The sequence below is a fragment of the Ambystoma mexicanum genome, chromosome 11 (genome assembly GCF_040938575.1).
Source record: "Ambystoma mexicanum isolate Mex_15411 chromosome 11, UKY_AmexF1_1, whole genome shotgun sequence".
Lineage (NCBI taxonomy): Eukaryota > Metazoa > Chordata > Amphibia > Caudata > Ambystomatidae > Ambystoma > Ambystoma mexicanum.
The window spans coordinates 1003563374-1003585620 of NC_090934.1; the positions used below are offsets into that span (position 1 = coordinate 1003563374).

The window sequence follows — 22247 nt, forward strand, 5'->3', positions numbered from 1 at the left end:
GGTGGAGAGGAGAGGCAGAACACAACTTGCATTTCCGTATATAGAAATGCTTCAGCATTTGCGCCGACATGCATTTTCTGGCCGGTGCTGGCGATCCCTTTGAAGTCTACCTACATTATGTAGTAGCATAAAGCAGGCAGACCTCATAGAAATCAATTGTACATGGGGCGTGCAAAATTACTATGAAACCCTCCTAGAACATGCTGGCATGGCAAGTGGAGCTCACAGACAAAGGTAAAGGTTGCCTGGCATGCCAGCATGCCAGGCAGCATTTACTCACTTTGCAAGGCGGAGTGCAAATGTGAAGGGAAAAAGGCGGCGTACACGCTTGTATGCCACCTTTTGCCCTTTACAGTTGCACCCCACAGTGCAAATGACAAGAATTGTGTGGCGAGGAGCTGCTTACGTTATTTACAGTGTAAACGTAATGGCTCTCCACTGTGAAATTATGATTATGGACAGCATGAGCCCTCTTCACATTCTCCTTTTCAGATCTGCCATAGGGCCTGGGGTCCACTCCGGTGGTGACAGGTCACGGTACAAATACCTTTAACATTAACTTTATGGCCCTCATTAGGACCCTGGCGTTAAGGGGTTAACGGCGCCGTAAAAGGTGTCGGCGCCGTTAAACCCTTAACGCCTGATTACGAGGTCCCTTTGCGGGACCCGACCTGAATGGCTGGTCTGAACCAGCCGTTAAAGTAGGGGCCCGCAAAGGGACTCTCGAGGTAAGTACGGTAACGCAATTTGCGGTACCGTACTTACCGCCTTCCCCATTCCCATTATGCCCTATGGGGCAAAAATGGGAATGGCCATGGCGGCATGAGGAATTACCGCCCCGCCAACCTTGGAATGGGGTGGTAATTCCCGATTCCGCCATGGCGGACTCCGGCATCGACCATGATGCTAATAGCACCATGGTTTTCCGCCGTAGTCCTAATGAGGGTCTATGTGTTCTATGTGCAGCAAGAAACGACTGTTGTGCACGCTGTGCCCGTCTTCTAAGTGAAGTCTGAAATGTGTTGCTGCATGGGCTGTGTTTACTCAATGTGAGTGAAGCATGCACTGCTGGTATCTGCACAGTCCATGTGCCTGCCTGTGCGTGTGTCTATCAGTATTGGTGTGTTTGTGTTGGGGAAGGTCAGATGGTGCGTGATGGTCCTCAGTTTTAATCCAACTCTATGTGATTAATATTTCACAAGCCTTCATGTTAACATTATTTCAAATCCTGCCTGAAATGGTCACTGCTTTTAATTCTGCCTGAGTGGCCTAAAACAAATCTCCACTTAACGTCAAGGGTTTAAATCATCCAGTTAAAAGGAAAAAAGGAAAAAGTGGGCCTCATTACAAGTTTTCCGGTATTCCGGTGGTAAATCTGCCAGAATACCATCAAGTGCAATTACCGTTACCGGCACTTGTCTGCCGGTATTACCGGCAGATTACAAGTGCCATTATACATGGTAAATCCCCATTCCATGGAGTCACAATGGACTCCATCGCGGGATGTGGACGCTATTACGGGCTGTCCCGGTAATACAGGCAGTTTTTTGCCAGTGGGGGTCAGATTTACCTCCAGCTCTTAGCTGGAGGTAAATCCTTGTCCCCTACCATTAAAGTTGTAGTTGGCTGGTCCGGTAAAAGTGCCGGTAAACGTTATTACTGCCACTTTTACCATGTACCGGCCAACTCGTAATGAGGCCTATATGGAGCTACGGAAACAACTCCAGTGGTCTACTTGGTAATGCTTTAACTGTAACAAAACACTAGCTGCTATCCTCGGGTGAGAGAAGTCATTTCCCTTAAGGGAATCTGTCTATTTCTCTGTTGGAGCGTTGGGTCTTCCCACAGGGAACTTTAGGCTATCTCAATAGTGCGGTAAGAATGCACAAACATTGCCCTGCAGGGTCTCACCAGGGGTTTAGTCGGGATTTACGCTTCCAGGGCTAGACTGTACTGATGGACCAGTGGTGTGGGAGGAGGCAGGCCCTCAAGGCTGGCCAGTGCAGGGCCACTGTGGCTGTCCCCACCTATGCGACGAGGACCAAGGTACGGTGACCAGGGGATCCTCTCCATACTGCCCGAGCCAAACATCCTCTGGCTCAGGGTGGCACCCGCACCCGTGAGTGACAACCTTGATGGTACCCAGAACCAAGCATTGGGCTTCATCAAAAAATAAAAACCTTGCTTCACCCTCAGATTTTAAGGAAAATAATCTAAATTTACCTTCATCATTGATAACTGTAGTTTTCAAACAGGCTGAAAAGCGGGGAGTGGTGGTGTTGATAAATACAGTGGTTTATAAATATGTGGTGGCACGCTGTGCACTATTTGCGCCTTAGACCATACCAATGGTACATAAGGCGCTATATAAATGCAAAGTAACACAAATGTTCTGTAAACACAAAACACATTTTTACACTAGCTATACAACTAGATTGATGACTATTCCCAATGAGTGCTATTCTTTAAAGGAAACGCTATGTTTGTTTTTATAATAATGAGCATATCGTTTTGTAAAGTAAGGTGTGTTTAAAAAAAGATTAGGGCGTCACTTATGCAATGTATTTTATTGAAATTTTGACATGTTGTATTACCTTACTTTGTTTAAACGCTTTTGGCTCAAATCGACTCAAGTGATGTATTTTGTGTTGGGACTAAACAGTTACACCATAACATTCACAGTAATGCAATACAAATGTAAATGCGTTTGCCATAAATACTTTTGAGTTGTAAACTGTATGGAAAATAAAACACTGAATTTGATTTTTGCCCATCTTTCTAGTTACTTGAACAGTCAAATAATTGATACTTTATTCTGTCAGGACATTTTTCAAAATGTTAAAACACTGCTAATATAATTAGCTAATATCACAAGCTATTACGTGGCTGTAATACGTTCCTAAACACTCTAGTTATTGCAAACAATGAGCTAATTCATGTTGAAATGTTCAGATCCTGACGAAATGTAGCTGTATATTTCACCGTTTTTTAAATTTGTTATTAGGATTTGTGCCCCCACTGAAACATTCCTTGTTAATAACTATTTTCAGTCATTGCAAGTTGGCAACATTAAAAATCATCACCATTAATAAACATAAATAAGGGACTATCGAGGGCAAATGCTTCATTGTGCATAATGTTAAATTCCACCTAACGGGCCATTAATCAAAATTTTAACCATGTTTACTAATAGTATGATCAATCTACCTTTTCATAATTATCTATTTCCGGTATAAACATATGCTGCCACTCTAATATTCGTTGTTAAAACTCCTCTCCACCAAAATACAAATGTACACAAGGAACGTTAAAATTGCAAACAAAGAAATGGAACATTTTCAGTCAAATAGTTTTCTTTTTTAAATGTCCTGAGTGACTAAAGAAAGGGCAATGCCAAATTATACCATTGGAGGATAAAGACCCCTTGCTCTATGTTGAGGCCTTCTGCAAGGTGCTCTTAGCAGGTGGATCCAGCGGGTTTTTCTCTGCAATTCCAGTTCCCCGTCACCAACCCGTAGGTTTTTTGGTGATGAAAGCATTGCATAGTACGGACAAGATAAATTCTTAATTCATTGGCAATGATTACAAGTTCATTGCTTGCAGGTAATGCTCATCGGAATATTTAAATTTGCTCCTATGTTCTGCAATTCTCTCTCGTAGAGGTCTAAATATACTTTCATTGAAAGGTTTGTTGCAAACTCAAATTATGCAATTAACATCATGTGTTTTTCCCGTACAAATTAAATGCCCATTGCAATATTTTTTTCTACTTAAAGTGAACTCCTTTAACTCATTCATTGTTTGTGGTCGCATTGAACAGTTTCCGCAATTATTATACCCTGACTGCTTAGGATGGGACCAAGTAATTTCAGATGTACTTGTCGCCTTTTTAAATGGTGCGCTCTAATTAAGTTCTTGTGAACATTAGTTTTAGTGTTTCAGATATGTTGTTATGTTATCTTGCCCAAAAGATGTGCTAGTTTTTGTTTGCCATTTTATAGATTTCTTTATTATTATATGTGTAGTTAGTGAAAATGGATATTTCTGATATTTATTCTTCACATTTTGACATAGCTTTGGTTTGGGTGTTAGAATTTCTAATCTTGTTTTCTCCAAAGACATCCCAGTAGCTATTTTTATACTATTGGGTTTCTAACCATGGCATAAAAACGCTTTATTTGGTGTGGCCACTGCTTCCTTGACAACAACCTCTTGGAAACAATTTCCACTGATTCTTAATATTTCTCTATAAGGAATATTGTTTATCCTTGAGCCACAGTCACCATTTTATGAATGCAAAATTTAATTTTCCATTGTGGCCTTTCTATGTAGTTTCATCTGAATAGTATTAAAATCTACATATTTATCCAGGCTCAAGAATGTAATATCCTTTTGATCCTTTGTTAAAGTTAACTCAATATCAAAAGCATTTTGATCAAGCAACTTTGTATGGTCAAATATTTCTTCTGTTGTTCCATTTCATGTAACAAGAACATCATCGAAAATAATAGCACATGGTATGATTTGCCTCTCACCTTTCTCCTTTTGCCATGCTTGCTTTTTGTGAGTAGTGATGTTTACCTTTTTTTGTTCCCATTTGGTGATTGAGGTTTACAAAGCTTTTATATCAAAAGGTCACACAGCTATGGTAGCTGTCCATTTCATCATTTCACTTGTGGTAGCTTATTCAATATGTTCATGCGATCCCTAGAATAAGAACTAATTTCCATTACAAACAGTTTCAAATATGCCTCAATACGGTTGTAGCTGGGAATTATTATGGACCCAGTTCTGATAGTACTTGGCCTCAGTGTTGGTTATTGAGAATAAGCCTTATGCGTTTTTGGCACAAGATAGATTGATGCCAATTTGGGATTATTCACAAGTAATGACCTCTTTCCAGTTTATGTTATTAAACCTTCTTGGCACCCTTCATTCAAATATTCTGTTATCTCAGTTTTCCACCTTGGGTTAGGGTCATCATGAAGTGGGGTATAACATTATGTATGATTGAGGTGTTTATTTGCTGATGCAGTATAATCAGTTTGATTCATTAAGACCAGGTCTCCCCCTTATTCGACTCCTTATTCATAACTTTTCTGTCTTTTTTGCACAGGTTATCAAGTACGTTCTTATGATGCACCCCTTTTTTTCCTTCAAATTTTGGAAATCCTTAGTTACTGCTGTAAAGAGTGTATCTATGATGTTATCCTTACAAATACTTGTTACAAATGCACACAGCATTTTTAAATGAGATTTCTTTTTCCGATATGAAAGAATATCAAGTTATTCCATTAATTGTGAAACATCTGCAGAAACATCTTATTCATCAATTGACAGTCATAACAGTTTGTTGCATCTCTCCTTTTGTAGTCTGTCACAGAGATCACTGAGCGGGACACAACATAAGACAAGAGTATAAGGTGTAACAGGAGCTTAACAAACACATATGGTGGTTTAGATAGAAGCGAGTTCTGGGACTGGCTATAAGTGCTCTCACCAAGGCAATAATTAAAGGATGCTTCAGTTCAGCAAAAGGTAATTTTCTGGGATGTTCCTGATTCTCTCCTAAGCAGGTCAAAAGGAATTCAAACGGGATATGGTAGAGTTTTTCGAAAGAAGGCCAAAAACAACAAGAGGCCACTATGTCTGAATCTGGTTTTGTTTAAAAGAAAGACAAAGGCCGTCATTACGACTTTGGAGGTAGCCATGCCGCTATTGGCGGCATGGCTGCCACCAAAATCGGGTCCGGGTTCCCAGAATGGGGAATTACCGGGGCTTTCTGAGTTCGGAGGGCCTGGTAATTCCTCCCTTCAGGAACCCGGGCCCGGACCTTCCGCATTCCCATTTCAGCCCCCATAGGGCTGAATGGGAATGGGAGAGGGAGCAAACAACGGGCCGATTACGAGTGGCCCGTTGTTTGCTCCCTCTTCCCCTCGCGGGATCCGCTCTGCACATCTGGTAAAACCAGACGTGCAGAGCGGGTCCCACGAGGGAACCTCGTAATCAGGCGGTACGGGGTTTACGGCGCCAGCATCTTTACGGGCGCCGTTAACCCCTCACCGCCTGACTTATAATGAGGCCCAAAGTCTTACACAGTTCTTCGATTGGGATCTTGGACCCAATCAACAGTCCATTACCTGGTGTTCGTTTTTGGGATGCATGTTTTTGGGGTGCCTGAACCCTCTCCTCTTGGCTCTGCCGGAGGATCTGTCCATATTATGAACTCTCAGATTGAGCCAAGTTTCCAGGACCTTTCTCTTAGCTGGGCTGACAAAGGCAATGCCGAATAGGTGAACACTTGGTCAGGGTTCGGACTGTGCCCAGAGGGTTTTTGTCCCTAAAACACTTCCCTACTCCAGGGTCTTGGTCCCATGGGACTCCCCATTCCTGGCTGTTCCTGATATCACCTCCCAGACACCTGGTGAGATTTCGGCATCTTGTACTTCCTTCTGCCTCTGAAGTCTTCCCTTGACCAACCAGGTCAGCTGGAACCACCCTAGTCTCTCCCTCTCTCTCACTAATAGGGTTGTCACTTCTCTTCCCACCTCCTTAGGTGTTGTAATTTAGATTTCCCCATCTAACTGTCCTCCGTCCCCCATCCTGGATGGTACCTCCTCTCCTTTCACCTGCCTAGTAATCTCTCCCTCCAGATGGTGTTACTCCCCCTCCAACATTCTTACAACTTTCTCCCTCCAACCTCCTTAACACACTCTCCCACAAGATGGGGTCAATGCTCCTCTAACTTTCTGAGCACAATTCTTTCAAACTCCAACATGCCCCTACCAATGTTATCACCTTTTCCGCCAACCTTCTTAATCCTCTCTCCCTTCAACCTTTAACTTTCTCTGCAACATCCAACCTCCACCAACCTTCTCAATCTTTCTCCCCCTGCAGATGGTACCTAGCTCTCCTCCAAATACGCTGCTAGCTCTCCAACCTCCTCCACACACCTTCCTCCAGCATCCCCATCAGACCAGACTACCAGACTTAATTGGCTGCTTTTTTGTAGTGCAATCATCTCTCTTCTTGGTGGTACTTGGCAGTATTGCTTGCACATTGCGTGCTGGTTTGTGATTGCCGCCGAAATCGCACCCGGGTCCGGGTTCCCAGAATGAGGAATTACTGGGCCATTCCGAGTTTGTAGGGCCCGGTAATTCCTCCCTCCAAGGACCCGGACCCGGACCTTCCCCATTCCCATTTCAGCCCCGATAGGGCTGAATGGGAATGGGAGAGGGAGCAAACAACGGGCCGATTACGAGTGGCCCGTTGTTTGCTCCCTCTTCCCCTCGCGGGACCCGGTAAGCACGCCTGGTTCTACCAAGCGTGCTTACTGTGCTTACCATGTCCCGCAAGGGGACCTTGTAATGTGGCGGAACGGGTTTAACAGGTCCGCATCCTTTTGCGGCACCCGTTAACCCATTCCGCCAGGGTCATAATGAGGCCCAATGTGTTTTGTTTATTTTGCTTTTCTCGTGTACAATGCAAGACAGTTTCACTTTGACCCCATTCAAGCATGACTGATAATAGGAAATGTTTCCCTCAACATAGGTGGTAAAAAGGAAAACTAAATATTTCTCTGCTAGCTGTTGCCAGTTGTTTTTCTTAAAGGGGAATGGCCATCTTCAAGGGTTTGTGACTCCCCCCATTCTACCTCTTGCCCCTGGAGACCTGTAAGTGCGCCTGTTACTGTCCCCTTGGTAGTCATGGGGGTCTGCAGGAGTGGTGAGGGTGTGAGTGTTCCTATGAGCCCTTTTGGAGGTCATGGCTGTCTGTATAAGTGGCAAGGGTGTAAGTACTCTTGTGAATGCCCCCTTGTGGTCACGCCCCCTGCCTTTGTGCGTGGATCCTGTTTTGGTGGTCTGCGGCTCACCCGTTTTCCTCCTCCAGGTCCAGTCTCCACTACCTCTGGGCAACTGCAACCCTTTAATCACCCCATTGTTGGCCCCGAGGATAAGGCGCAGGACTTTGTCACAGGTCATAGGGGGTCATTACAGTTTTCCTGGTGCAATAAAAATGCCAGTAAATCCGGTACCAGCACTTTAACCACACCCGGAAAACACAAGTTTGCTGTTGGGGGTTACTGATTTACCTCCAGCCAAGAACTGGAGGTAAATCAGGCCCCCTCTGACAAAAGAATGCTAGATTTACCAGCACTGGTAATACCGGTGATGGTAATTCCTGTAATCCCCTCTATGGAGTCCTATGAGACTCCATGGAATGGGGAATAAGCACCCTTTCCGCTGCCTGTAATATCCCAGTAATACTGGGATATCAGGTGGCAGAAACGGTAGGTCAGTTTCCTGGTATCCCACCGGTAACACCAGCGGGATACCGGGAAATGTACAATGACCCCAAAGACGGTACTTTGGGCCTCATTACAGTTTTTCCAGTGCAGTAAAAGTGCCGGTAAAACTGCTGGTAATTCCGGCACGTTTACCGCATAGGCAAAAGACAAGTTTGCAAGTGGGAGTGTGAAGTAAATCTTGTCCCCACCGGCATAAAAATCTCAGAATTACTGGCACTGCTAATTCCGGTAATCCCCTCCATGGAGTCCTGTAAATGTGGATTAACTGGCGTTTCTGCAACTTGGAGTATGCTGGTAATTCCGGCATTCCAAGTGGGGGAAACTGTACTACCTTTCTGGTGGCAAAAATGGTAATAACCCTCAATGTCAGGTACCTGTGGTGATGGCCATGATTCAATATTATTTTGGGTTGAAATCATTTTATTAGCATTTATAAATTGGAAAACAAACAAGAAACATGCTCACGTTACAGCTGGACTTGATCTCCCATACAATTGGTAGAAATTGCATAAATATTCCGAACACAAAATCCCAAAATATTTATCTTATACATAAAAACCAGGAGGCATACACTGGGCCTCGTTGCAAGTATGGAGGTAGCCATGCCGCTTTTAGCTTTTAGCGGCATGGCTAACGCCATACCAGGTACCGGGTGTGGGTTCCTTGAATGGGGAAATACCGGGCCATTCCGATAATGACGGGCCCGTTGTTAGCATCCTGGGCTGCTCGCGGGACCTGCTAAGGACGTCTGGTAAAACCAGGCGTCCTTAGCGGGACCCACGAGCAGACCTCGTAATGAGGCGCTAAAGGGTTAACAGCGCTGGCAACTCTACCTGCGCCGTTAACCCTCTACCGCCTTCCTCGTAATGAGGCCCACTGCCTTATTCATACACACCTAAATACTTAGTTCCAGGAATAATAATAGTAGTCTTTGAGTCTCAGTAGATCTCCTTACGGGCGAGTGATCTTTTCTAGGAGCATTAAAGCAGACCCATAGCCTGCAACCTGGCCGGGCAAGAAGAGTCTCTATTGTGATCACATTCCTATTTTAAGAACTCTCTGCACCTCTGGAAGAATGCTAGCCCCTCAGATTCAGAGAAATATTCCACTTTCTCTACAGCCACTAGCGACCATATACATGCTCATCTGTCATCCACCGCAGTTACCCTCATAGATCTCCAAAAGGACGCCATTGTGGCCCTTCCTACAAGGAGCATAGTGCATAACAAGGTAATATTATATATTTGTTTTTATTTTATTTTTTAATTTAGTTTATTACAAACTTTTAAAAACAGCAATTTCAACTTTTTCCAATTTAAAACGACATATCTCATGATTCTTGACCTTATCCTTTCCTAACTCATTCTTGTCGACACATCATTTGTCACTTGCTAGGCAAGGAGTTTGAGAATTGGTTCCAGGAATATGATCAATGCGAATGTGAGTTTTGCATTTCTTCCTTTGCACATAACATACCACCATTCTTCCCCATTAATCGCTGGGCTACTCACGATGACTGATCCCAGCACCCTTGTTCGCAGTGATCGGAGCACAGAGCAGAATGGAGTTAGGTGTTGTAATGTTTCATCCGCACCTTGACAAAACTGACACCTGCTGTCCATGAAAAGCTTTTTTCTCCAGCTTCCCAGAATCTCCTTCGTTGGAAATAGGTTAAAGCAAAATTTCATGAAGAGGTGCCGATAACGTTGGCTAGGATATTGTTCTAAGTATTTTGCCACATTGTTTAGAGCTCTGACTTCACTAGGTATGTTCTTAAAGAGTCTGTGTCTATGTCTTTGGTAGTTAGTCTTGATCCAATCTCGCTCCCACAGTCTCCTTTACACAGACTCTGGGTTAATTTTTAAAGTTTTCACCATGGTGCCAATGTCCCTTAGAAGTTTCAGACAGTAATCATTCCACTCTTTTAAAATTGGTTCTTCTTTATATTTGTTACCCGATTGTAAGATTACAATTTGAGGGGCAATATCAACCACTATTATTTTCCTGTACATTGAAAGATCACGCCATGTTACTCTGGCATTTATGGAGATTAACCCCAGCTCATGCCTTATGATGCTGTTTGGGACTCTCCTTGGGGGACCCAGAATTGTTCTCCAAAATGTGTTCTCCAATTTTGCCCAAAAGCTCCAAGGACAACACAATGACCAATCCACCCCATAGATTAGGGCCAGCACTACTTTCCATTTGTAGTACAGGATTACTAGCAACAGTGAATATTTGCAGAATTTGTATAGGCCATACACCCCTGTGTGGTTAGTTGCTTTCTCTTTGCCTTTGTGCTTTCTACCCATGGTGCCTCGTTGGCACTTGAATTAATGCCCATGCCATGGTATCTTGTGGCTTCAACTTGCTTCAGAGTTTCTTGGCTCAAGGACCAGCACAATTTGTTTTTGTTTTTTTTCCCTTTGGGTTTTGTAAGGTCAGCACCTTGGTTTTATTTACATTGATGTTCAGCCCATTATTCTACATATAACTTGGTAGTGCGATCAACTTCCTCTGCAGCCCTATTGGTGTTTGATCTACTACGACTAAGTCGTCTGCGTAGAGCATCCACTTGGGTGGATTCCCATTGATTTAGAAGGGAGAGAGTACACATCCTCCAGCGCTTCTGCAATGTCTGAAATAAAGAGGTTGAATAACAAGGATACCAAAGGGCATCCGTGCTTGACTCGTCTGTATGTATCTATCGGTTTGAATAAGAGTTCAGCTTGATCTAGCCATATTTATATTTGCATTTTTGAATGAAGGGCTTTTATGCCGAGAAGTAGACCTAAAGGGCAGTTCGATCCTTTCAATTTTGACCACAAAAGCTCTCTGTCAATACTATCAAAGGCTTGGGCTTAATCAATAAAAGCTAGGAAGATTTTTTGCCCCTGTTTGATTTCCTTCACCTTTAGTAGATTGATCAAAAATAAATTGAGCCCGCATCCAAGACCCTTTAGAAGCCCGTTTGTCGACAGTCAAATCGCTTCGCAGCCTTGATCCAGCGTGTCATTTATGATTGAATTACAGATGCAAATATTTTACCTAAGACATCTGGAAGCACGATTGGGAGATAGTTTTGGGGATCAGTTCTTATTCCCTTTTTGTGAATCGGCACTATGATCGCGCTATGCCAAGATTTAGGAATGTCTTTCTTTTTTGTTATGCGTGAGAACAGCGTCATACAGAAGTCTGTCCATTCTTCTGGTGAGTCTTGGAGCATTCTGTTAGTTAGCCCATCTCGGCCCAGAACTCTCGGGGAGCTGGCTTTTTTAATTCTTAAGCGAATGTCATCCCAATCAAAGTCAAAATCCCACTTATCTGCCTTGGGGAGTACAGGATCAACCCCTCTTTTTTTGTATAGATCTTCTAAATGTTTTATCCAAGATTCTTCTGGGACCATGTTGCTCTGAATGGTCTGCTGTGAGTTATTTGCTGGGTTCAACACCTCCCAGAACTCTCTAGTGTTCCTGTTGGATATTATGGTTATATCGTCTGCTTTCTCTCCCTTGGAAGGCTCCCAACAGACACATGACAGGATCCAGCTGGAGCATCACACCCATGATGCAGTTCAATGTGTTTACAACCTCCACCCAATATTGTGTGAGCTTGGGGCAGTGCCACCATATATGCAGGTAGTTACCCTTGCTCCTGCACTCCCTCCAGCACTGACCACTTACCCTTCCTCTCTCCATGGGCCGCATCCGGTTTGGTGTGAGGTAACCCCTAGCCAGGAACCTAAACCCTTTTTCTGCATATTGGACACTCCTACTTGCCTTTTTCAACCCTCTACATACCTCCCTCCATGTCTCAGGAGGGATCTCCCTTACCATCTCATCTTGCCAAGCCTGGATGTAAGCCGGCGGAGAACTCTTCCCCCCAAACAAGCATAGAGGCTAGACACGAGACCCTTGCGGGAGCTGACTGCACATTTCAGCTTCTCAAACTCAGCAAGCGCCCAAGTGGCCGCCATCATTTTAGCACAAATCTTAATGTTGGTGTTCAAAACCGAAGTAGGCCTACATGAGGAGCAGGCAGTATGGTCCTTCCCCGGCTTCGCAATAAGAGATATTCTAGCCTGATCCATGGTCTGAGTTGAGGAGCCCTGTGAGAGCATTGCATTAAAAAGTATGTTGAGGGGCTACAAAAGGCTGTCAAAGAATTTCTTATAAAAGGACAATGTCAACCCATCCAGGCCCAGAGATCTTCCCACCTTCATGGACGAGATATCTCCCATGGGCGCTCCAAGGCCTGGTTCACTAGGGCCTGGGGCCTCCCAAGGCTAATAAAAGGCAGCCCAACACCACACAGGGGGGGAGGGGAGGATCAGGAGGCACTCTTCACCTGCTTCCCACGGGGGCCGGTGTCTCCCACACTGCTCCGACCCCAACCTGCTCAGACAGCGTGGGACCCACTGCCACACACTCCTCAATATGTGACCATCGGGCCGTCCTGTGCCGCTGTCTCCCTTCTTACCGGCAAGCCTAAATAGCTGTTGCCCAGGCTTAGCACCACCGTTCTTCGTTCTTGTCGGGAGCCCGTTCACCTAAGTCACCAGGGTCTCCCGTTATGCTGGCAGTGCACAGACCTCAAAATGCTGGATGGCTAGGGGAAATCAGGGCCCCAACCAGTCGGGTTCATGGAGTGCCATTATACTGTGGCCATCTTGGTCAGCCGCCGACCACGTCCCCATGATTCAATATTGTTAAAAAGGTTTTTCAACTTTATATTTCCGATGAATCTGAAAGTTTCAATGTAGCTGTTTTAAGTTTTACAAATTTCCAATAGCAAAAAAGACAAGCCATATTTTAAGGATCTCTGTTCCTCATTTGTACCTTCCCTCAATGATAACATGGTTCTAGTGTTTTACGACCTACTGAAATCTTAATTTCTTGTTGTCGAGTCTTGAACTATGTTGGTTGTTCTCTCTGTATTTTATCATTGTCTGTGTCCATTCTTGGGTTACTGTCTTCTTCCTGTTTGTCTGAATCCATAATGTTTGTTTAGAACAAATCTTCTTTTGCAAATGTCACACTTTTTATTTGAGGATTGTCCTCTTGGCAAAAACTTTGATTTAATCTAAAATGGCCTCTTGCATGCAGCATTTACTGGGGGAGTAGTTCCGCATCACTTGTTCCTGTTTCTAAACTTTGTGACATAGTGTGTGTGTGTTTGCTTTTTATTGAGTTAACCTAAGCTGGTGCTGCATCCTACTTATTCTGGAAATTGAATACTCAAGTCTTGTTCACCACAGAAAAACTTTTTGCCTTTTCCAATTTGATTTACTTTCGGCTTTCCTTCAGTCTTCTATCTAGTCTCGGGTAACATAATTTTGTTTGTTGGCTTGGACGCTTATTTCTAGAAATAAATAATTAATAATTTTGGTTGAAGCTGAAATTAAATTTGTCAGAAAAACCTTCATCATCGAAATTGAGAAATATGTACACTCCAAGACCTGTGGGTATTCACTCCAATGTCTTAACTTCATTTCTTCCCAAAATGTACTAATTCTTTTTTTAGAGAGAAGTTCAATCATATGAACTTTAATTTAATGTTCATTTGTAGAATGAGATTTGCGGTAAAGGCATGTAATGTATATCTTACCGTCAGGCAAGCACATCTTCAATCTCGTCCTCTTTTTCACTGCTGTAAGCGGACTGTTTGAAAAAGAACAATTCAGTCCAGTTTCATGCATTTCTTATTGCTAAATATTCTAGTAAAAACTGTTTAGATAGTCCAACCATGCCTTGATTTTATGATGGCCTTTGAAGAATTGTAAGGCTTAAGAGCAGTGTGGCAGTAGTGCCTCGCTGTGCTTGAAGATGCTTTACACAATTATTGGATGATTACTTTGTGTATCACCTGAGCTTTCGTTGTGCCTCAGTTGTTCGACTTAAACTCTCCATAAACCTATTGAATTGCTGCACCGTGCTATGTTTTTTTAAAAATGAATGCCTACTTAAAATATTTTAGAATGTTCGTTTTTTGACGGTGCAAGATAGGTTAATTGATGATCCTTGGCATGTTGGCATGAATAGGTAGGTTAATTGTTGGACCCTGGCATGTTGTCATGTATAAGTAGGTTCATTGATGATCCTTGGCATGTTGTCATGTATAAGTAGGTTCATTGATGATCCTTGGCACGTTGTCATGTATAAGTAGGTTAATTAATGATCCTTGGCATGTTTTCATTGAGTCACGAACATTAGGCCAACACGTTTTTTTCACTTCTTCTCTTGTGGCTTTTTCAAGGACATGTATTTCAATCTAAAAGCAACACAACACATCAACAAACATTTATTTCAAGGTCTCTAATTCGCTAAAGAGAATTCGAACTCTAAAAATCGGTCTATGCATTTTTCTATTGCCATGTTACCTCATAATAAAAAAGACAACAGACAGCTTTCACTGCACTAAAAGACACCATTACCACTTGTTAATGTGAAAGAGCAACAGCATGTTCATCTTAGAATGTCACTGAACTTCTCTATGATGATGACAGCTACTGCCGGCTGTGCAAAACAAACACCTTTAATTCACTGGTAAATTCGGGAAAGAATCATTTTGGATTTGTTGTGGTAACCTTCCAAATGAAGGTGCCGCAGTGTTTCAGCGAAGAGTTTTGCATGCATTTAAGACATGTTCAGCCAGATATAACATTAGAGAAAGGACTATTCAGCTTTATTCCAATATGAGCACCATTATTAGATGCAAACTTTGCATAATAACCAACATATTTGAGCAGTTATCTATACTGAAATGAATACACAATTTGACACTCTAAACATAAACAAATACACTGTTTTACAATATTCTTTAGTTGACTTGAATAGGAACTGGCGGTGTAACAGAGCCTACATGATCAGATGGGTTAGAGTTAGTCATATGTGCAGATCACATCGGAAAGGACCATAACGCTGGGTCTGCTGGAGGGTACCCATGTCAAATGTTCTTTTCCAATAGTAACTCTTGTCACTATGCTATATGCTTTCATTGTCTCAAAACTCGGTTGTTCACCCAAGCCGGTAACTAACCCACACTTACGCATTGGGTTCTCACAGGTAGCCTTCTAGGACACTACCAACATACTGGCTGCACATCCTGTTTGTCCTAACGCCCCTCTCTGCTACCTTACATCACCTACAACACATGCAATGCATGTAACAAAGAACTGCCTCACAAAATGTGTAAATATTGTAAGATAAGATTGTAATCCGTTTCACTGTTGCCATTTATGACTGTAACTGCAATTGTAACCTGCAAATGTAACCAATTTCCTGGGAAATGGCACCTAGATGGCTTTGGGCTTTGCGTGCTATATAAATGGCAACATAAATAAATAAATTGTATATAAAGGTATGTGACTTGTGTTGCTGCTTCAGATCATAGACACATTGCAGGAAGGTTCCTTCTCCCTGAACATTGCCTTTCGTCCCCTCCGCTTCTCCAAGCTAGGTGTAAGATCTGCATATTCCCTCTCTTCTTTGTGCAGGTTGCAGGCGATTTCTGCCAACCTTGGCTCCCTGTCCCCAGAGCAGAAGCGAGCGCTCGGGATATGGTTGGGAAGCTCTCCCAAGTTCAGCAGTATCCCTTCACTCTCCACCACCTACCTAAAGCAAGTTGGCAGCCTCCTGGCCTTTCTCCCTTTGGAGCAGTTTCAGCAGCTGACGTCAAAGCAGGTGATGTAGCAGTACTGCATATGCAGCATGTATGCCTGTCCATCTCCCTGCTTGATGGATTGAGCCAGTTCCCCCAATTGGCCATCCATTCCTCTGTCTTCTATTCATCCATTGCTACACACAGTGAAACCCACCCTCGGTTCATCCATGCATATGTAAATTCTCCCCTCTCTCTGAGTTCCTGAGCTCCTGGACTCCTGAAACGACAGAACTTATGTAATTCCACTGAAGGGGCAATGGACTGTGAACCTCCATAACCACAGACATCTCCTGAATTCGGTGCAGAACACAAACTCTGCGTGGGTTGTGATTTCAGTAGATCCCTGTGCTGTTGTTGCAGATGACACATAAGTGGACCCAAGATGGTTGGACCTCTACTTTACTTCCTGCAACACACGCCTTCCTCACATGTGCTTCACCTCTCCCCTGCATTACATGTCATTACATTTTTATCGACAAATACATGTTTTCTGTAGATGTGGGTATGAGGGGTATGATCCAAGTGTGAGGTCCCTTCTTTCGTGCTGACTGAGTGGTGTGGTTGTGGCTATAGTGTGTGTGTGTGTGTGTGTGTGTGTGTGTGTGTGTGTACATGCATCTTGAAGCATGGAGCATGCATGGGATCCCTTCTGTGCTGTTTATCTGGTGCTGTGTTTGTGGTCATCAGGGGCCATATTCGGTGTGACAGTTGCTGTGAAGTGTCATGTTCTTCTAGTGTCTGCCTCCCCCCGGTAGTTTCTTTGCTTTGTAACCAGAGTGTGAGGTCCTGGGTGACAGAACAGTAGCCAAACTCACCATAGAGTTTATTGACGGAACGTAAGGGGTCATGTGGTGTGTTGAGTGGGAGGGATGAGGCTTTGTGATCCTGGGTGCATCTTTCACCAGCATCCATGACAGTCCTTGGGGTGGAGAGTCTTGCAGGCAGGTGGTGAGGTGGATGCATAGTAGAGAAACCTGGCTCAGTTTTGGCACTGCTTATCTTGATCTGGGCAGAGGCCGCAGCATCAATATGATCCACTGTAGGGTTCATATTGGGTTTTGACTAATCTCAGCCTGGAGGGTGTGCCTGTGTCTTTTTAGATTTTGGTTTAGGTGCTTCATCTCATGAAAGACACGTGCTATCTCACTTGCTATCTCACTTGCAATCTCAATGGGAAATTCCTCTAATTTCCCAGCTGTAGGGTCTAAACATCTCAGTCAGCCTTTTTCGCAACGTCTCTTGAAAACAAATTTCTACTTCATGTCCCTAAATGTAATGTCTGTATATTCCTTCTCTAAAAAGTCTTCATTGGAGGGTTGAGTACATTGATTACAATTCCCAGACTCAGTGCCTGTGCTTTCCCTCTCTCATGGCCTTCATGGGATGCTTGGGTACGATGACGATGTCCACACCAACGCAGTGCCAGAGCTCTCCTTCTCTCACAGTCTTTGAGAGACACTTTGGCATTTTAGCTATATTTCACACCATGCGGATCAGAGCTTTAATTTTCTCTCGATGTTCCTTGGCATCAATTCCCAGAATTCAGTATCTGGATTCACCTTTACTCACAGTCTTTATAGGATACTTTGGTACTTGGATGACAAGTCCCAGAAACCAAAGTCTGAACTTTCCTTCTCTCACAGTCTTTATAGGGTACTTTATTTCCCCAACATCAACACCAGGCCTAACAACTCTACCCCTTTCTCTGGGCCAGGGGTCCGCAAACCTTCGGCTCTCCAAATGTGTTGGACTACAAATCCCATGACCTCTCCCCATTGACTCTGCAAGTTGGGGCTGATGGGGAATGTAGTCCAAAACATCTGGTGAGCCGAAGTCTGTAGACCCCTGCTGTAGTCTATTATCTCTCTTCCATTTGGCCTTATCCTCACACTTCCTCTCATTCCCTCTCAGACTTGTTCCCAGACATCTGCCGTTGCCCATTTCACACAAATCATCTTTCTCTCTGGATATGATTAGGTTTATTCAGCTCTCACAGAACCTCACACAGATCTAGTAGCAGTGTCTCCAACCTCCCTATTCCTCAGGTGGCACTGTCTCCTGCATACTGCCAACTACTCGCCACTGCCTCCAGTCCTCAGCACCCCTCCAACTACTGGGTGCTGTGCCGCAATCTGGCACGTGCATGCATCCTAACCAAAGTCAGAGTGCCTCCTACTCACAGCACTCTCTAGGCACTCTCTGCTCCAGGCTTCAGCGGATACTTCCTCTTTGCCATCTCTTCCAGGTCTCCACAGCTTCCTGACCCGCTGTGCCTCTTTGCCTCCTCATACCTCCCTGGAGTCCCAGGAACTGTGCTCAATGGTCTCATCGTCTCATTGGTCTACTGGTCTATGGTTCCTCCTCATTCACCAACATTATCTGCTTCTGACCTCCAGTCAAATGGTCTAGCGATGAAACAATCTCATGTCGCCATCTTGGATTTCTTTGCTATTGCTTTGTTAAGCTGTTTGGTCAGAGGTCAGTGTTCTTTGTTCTCTTGATTTATTAAGCAATACTGGCTGTGATTCCGCTTCTAGTAAAGCTTGCATGCAACAGATAAGTGCCCTTTTAATATGTATGTGTGTCGCTAGATGTTGGCACTTTACCACACAGGGCAGAACAGGTGGGTGTGTATGGGTGGGAAGAGCAACTGTGTGTCATCTGGTAATGTCAGGGCTTGTTGTGGGTGGCAGCCAAGTGTGTCCAAACCACTTGGCTGCTGGCGGTTGTTTTGTGCCGACCTGTGAGTTGTAAATTAGGCTCATTGGGGTCCTATTTCAGAAATGCCAGTGTGCCTGGGGCAATATGTTCATGTGTGGCATGCTATTCTGTCATTTTGCTGCATTTTAAATGCAACTTGAAAGAATAGGCAGCATTTCCATACTCTCCCCTATAGATGGGGTGTGGTGTGGGTGTTTGAATGATGGGGAAGTCAGGGGTAAGGTGGCCCGGGGGTTGGGGCTACAAAAAAGGCAAATCTGTTGGCAATGTTATTGGGCATTATTTTAGGGCAGCAAGTCTTTTTGTCCACTACCCAACTTTCGTGGCACACCATTTTGTCCCCCTCATTTGACAGGAGCCCCTTTCCTTTAGTTGCCATGTCCCCCCCCCAACATTTTCAGCAACATTACTCCACTGAATGTTAATTACCGGCAGCATTTGAAATGCAGCATACTGACATGGAACCATGTGGCATCGGTCAAGTGAGCTATCTGTGGACCTGAGTCAAGCAGACCATTTGCTGGTCTGAGTAAAGCAGACCGCCAGTGGACTTCAGTCTAGAAGGCCTCTGGTTGTGCCAAATGTCAATGGGCTGACCGTAGGCCTAGTTTCAATAGGCGACCTATAGGCCTTAGTACAAAAGGGCACCCGTGGGCCTGGGCCATGATGCTGGCTGCTGGCATTTTTGCTGCATTAGCTAGATGGTTAAGTAGTTTCTGTTGTTCTGGGCTTGTGCAGTGTTTGGATACTGGTAGGCCTAACTGTTTGGAAGCTGACTCTGAACCTGCACGCTGGCATCCATGCATTTGGACTGCTACTGTGGAGCTAGTGAATATCATAGGTGGCAGGTGGGCAGTTCAGTGGTGTTGACTGGACTTCTTTAAAGCCTATTAACATAATACAACACACCACAACACAACATGAGGCCTCAGGAGAGAAGAGGTTGCATGGAGGCTTAAGGGGTGCTGTGGGTGCCAGGAAGAGGGTGTCGCAGGGATGACCTTCATCACCAAAAGGTGCATACAGGTCATGGTCATACACTCATTGGCGTTGGACTGTTCTTGTGGCCACCTGGGTATGAAAGCAGGTGCGTGCGGTGCTAGAGGGCTGGCTGGCAAGACGTTTTGCTGGGGTTGGTCATGCGGTGTGTCCGTCTCAATTCTAATCTTGTGTGAAAGGTGGGCGGGAGTTGATGAAGCTGGATTGTGGTCACAGAAGAACATAGTGGCTGGTGGGCTACTCCCACTTTGTTGGCCTTGAGCTAGCGCGTGGCTGTTTACTGTGCATATGTCAGGCGAAAGCAGGTCGTTCATGTCATTAGGGTGGTGGCTGCCAGCCTGGCATCCCAAAAGCAAAACTGGGATGAGGCCAGTGAGAGACATACCAGTGATGGACTCTGGCATGTGGGGTGTCTTTGTGTGAGGCGGCCTCTCTGCCATCGCCTGTCAGGATGATGTCTGAGCCAACTTTGAAGCTTCATAGGTTGTTTTTCACTGTTTGTTGGTGCAATTACCTGGTGTGGTATTCACAGTGATGCGTTGAAGCCGGGCTGCAGACGTGTTTCCACTCTTCTCCAATGTGTTGTTGGCCGAGGTGCCAGACAAGCCGGGACACTTGTGGTAACTGTGGATGAGAAAAAGTACATGTGGATGAGGCCTCTCCTTTATCTTGCTGTTGCCCACTCCTGCATGCCATGCGAATACACACTACATCCGAGATACATCCTCCGCCCACTCTCTATTCTACACGAGTGATCTTCCCTTTCCCCCTTCATCCTCGGTTAGCCTTTACTCGAGCGCTGTAATCACCCCCCAAATCCCATGGTTTCAATGCTCTGAATACTCAGATTTCCGGCCGCTCACCTTCTTCCCTTCTTCTTTCAGATCCTGGCAGTGCTCAGTCCTCTGCTTAGTGCTGATGTCTCCCCCATCCGAGGACGATATATTGCTGGAGCAGTGTTATCCAACAGAAATGCAACACTCCAGGACATCACTATGTAAGTACGACCCAAACGCCCACCTCAATGTATGGCCTGTCTGGGCGTGAGCCTGCTCAGTGAATCCCAGACTCTTACTTCCCTTTATGATATTTCAGGGTATTTTTCTGTAAGTGCAGCCTTGATTTCCACCTCGCACTTGCCTCAGGGCCCTGCACCCCACCCTCCCTCATTGCACTTCAGAAATAACCCAGGAGAGTGGCTCTCTCTGCACTTACCCTAGTCACCACCAACTGGGTGCACTTGAACCTCCCCCTCCCTATGACCGTCTGTGCACTTGCACAATCTGAATGCACCGTGCCGGAAGATCGCCTGTCCGCTTCCCCCCCTTGTCCTCACCCCTTAATTGCACTTGGTAAAACTGCAGAGTCCTCGTCAGGCCTATTTGCTGTGTCTCAACTGTTAAATGTATTATATGCACTTACTCTGCCTGTGCAGACTATTATCGCATCAGAATTTCAAGGGCTCTGAGCGACTGCTGTTTTTCCGCCATATTCCCACCCTCCTTGAGCGCTTTGAAACACTTGCCTGTGTATAGGCGCTTTATAAATAAACATTACCATACCATACTACCTCACTGAATGGGATTTCGGAATATTATTCTGTAGGGAAATAACAGACAGCTCAGTGTATGATTGATATATCATAGCAATATTCTGCAACTATAGCTCAAAATGGCACCTTGCAGTGTGGCATCTCTCAGGGAGTAATTTTGCACTGCCCAAACACTTGGCAGTGCCTGAAAAATGTTTCTTCCTGGGAAGGGTCTTCCCCAGCTTCCTCAAATCCTATGACCTTCCCCTTTCCAAAATCCCCAGATTCTGCCGCCATCATCAGCCGCTGACTCCCATATCTAGCAGTCAATGTAATGTTACCTTACTTATGTAATTTCCAGGCTGGGTAAACTGATCTGTCTGGCTAACTCCTCGGACCTGGTCCCATTCAAGAAGAATGACACAGTGTTCCATGCCCTGAAGACTCAGCTTCTCAACTGTATCCAAGGTGGCACCCTCGTTCCAGATGAGACGGTAAGGCTTGCATGGTTTTAGTGGATGAGGGCTGTCACAGGCATGGTTTGAGGCCTTTGGATGGCCTCTCGCTGAAGGACATTTTGGTTTTAGTCTCACCGTTGAAGGATACCCACAGCTGTCATTATGTAAACTACACATTGGCAGTCTCGGAAGAGGGACACATTGGGCCTCATTATGACCCTGGCGGTGACGGTATGAACGATGATGGTAAGGCACCAGCACCGTTTATCCCGTCCTGCCGCATTACGAGTTCTGCTTGCGGCTTCCTGACAGCCCACCAGGTCTTACCTGGCGGGCTGTGCGGCACCCACGAGCAGAACTCGTAATTGCGCAGCAATGCTCCCCATCCCCATTCTGCCCTATGGGGCAGAATGGGGATCGGGAGCCCGGCAATACTGCACCCGCGAATGGGCAATTACCGTAATGGGCCGGTTATTGCCCAATCACAGGAGGCGGTGCCGGTGGCGAGGATGGCGGTAGCCATGCCTGCCATACAGGCACGGCTACCGCCATGCTCGTAATGAGGCCC

The 22247-nt window shown here is 45.0% G+C and overlaps 2 protein-coding genes across 6 annotated transcripts in view; one reads left to right on the plus strand and one right to left on the minus strand.

The window, feature by feature from the left end:
• Positions 1 to 22247, minus strand: part of LOC138504026 (putative nuclease HARBI1) — a 292079-nt gene that overhangs the window by 253584 nt on the left and 16248 nt on the right. For 2 of the 5 annotated variants that reach the window (XR_011279751.1, XR_011279753.1), the window contains exons 3-4: positions 20205 to 20314; positions 8726 to 14578 (exon numbers count right to left, since the gene is read on the minus strand). The exons of 1 other annotated variant lie outside the window; for it this stretch is intronic. Coding sequence is in view for 1 of the 4 variants with exons in the window: in XM_069624199.1 (XP_069480300.1) it covers positions 20205 to 20314 (110 nt within the window). In the remaining 3 variants the exon portion in view is untranslated. Of the gene's footprint in view, positions 1 to 8725; positions 14579 to 20204; positions 20315 to 22247 lie in introns of those variants that run through there. 2 more of the 5 variants (XR_011279752.1, XM_069624199.1) reach the window with 1 other exon arrangement.
• The window catches only part of STRC (stereocilin), a 543934-nt gene that overhangs the window by 145307 nt on the left and 376380 nt on the right, over positions 1 to 22247 (plus strand). Inside the window, exons 8-10 of the mRNA XM_069624197.1 lie at positions 15804 to 15990; positions 20575 to 20687; positions 21583 to 21715. Coding sequence (XP_069480298.1) covers positions 15804 to 15990; positions 20575 to 20687; positions 21583 to 21715 — 433 coding nt within the window. The remainder of the gene's footprint in view (positions 1 to 15803; positions 15991 to 20574; positions 20688 to 21582; positions 21716 to 22247) is intronic.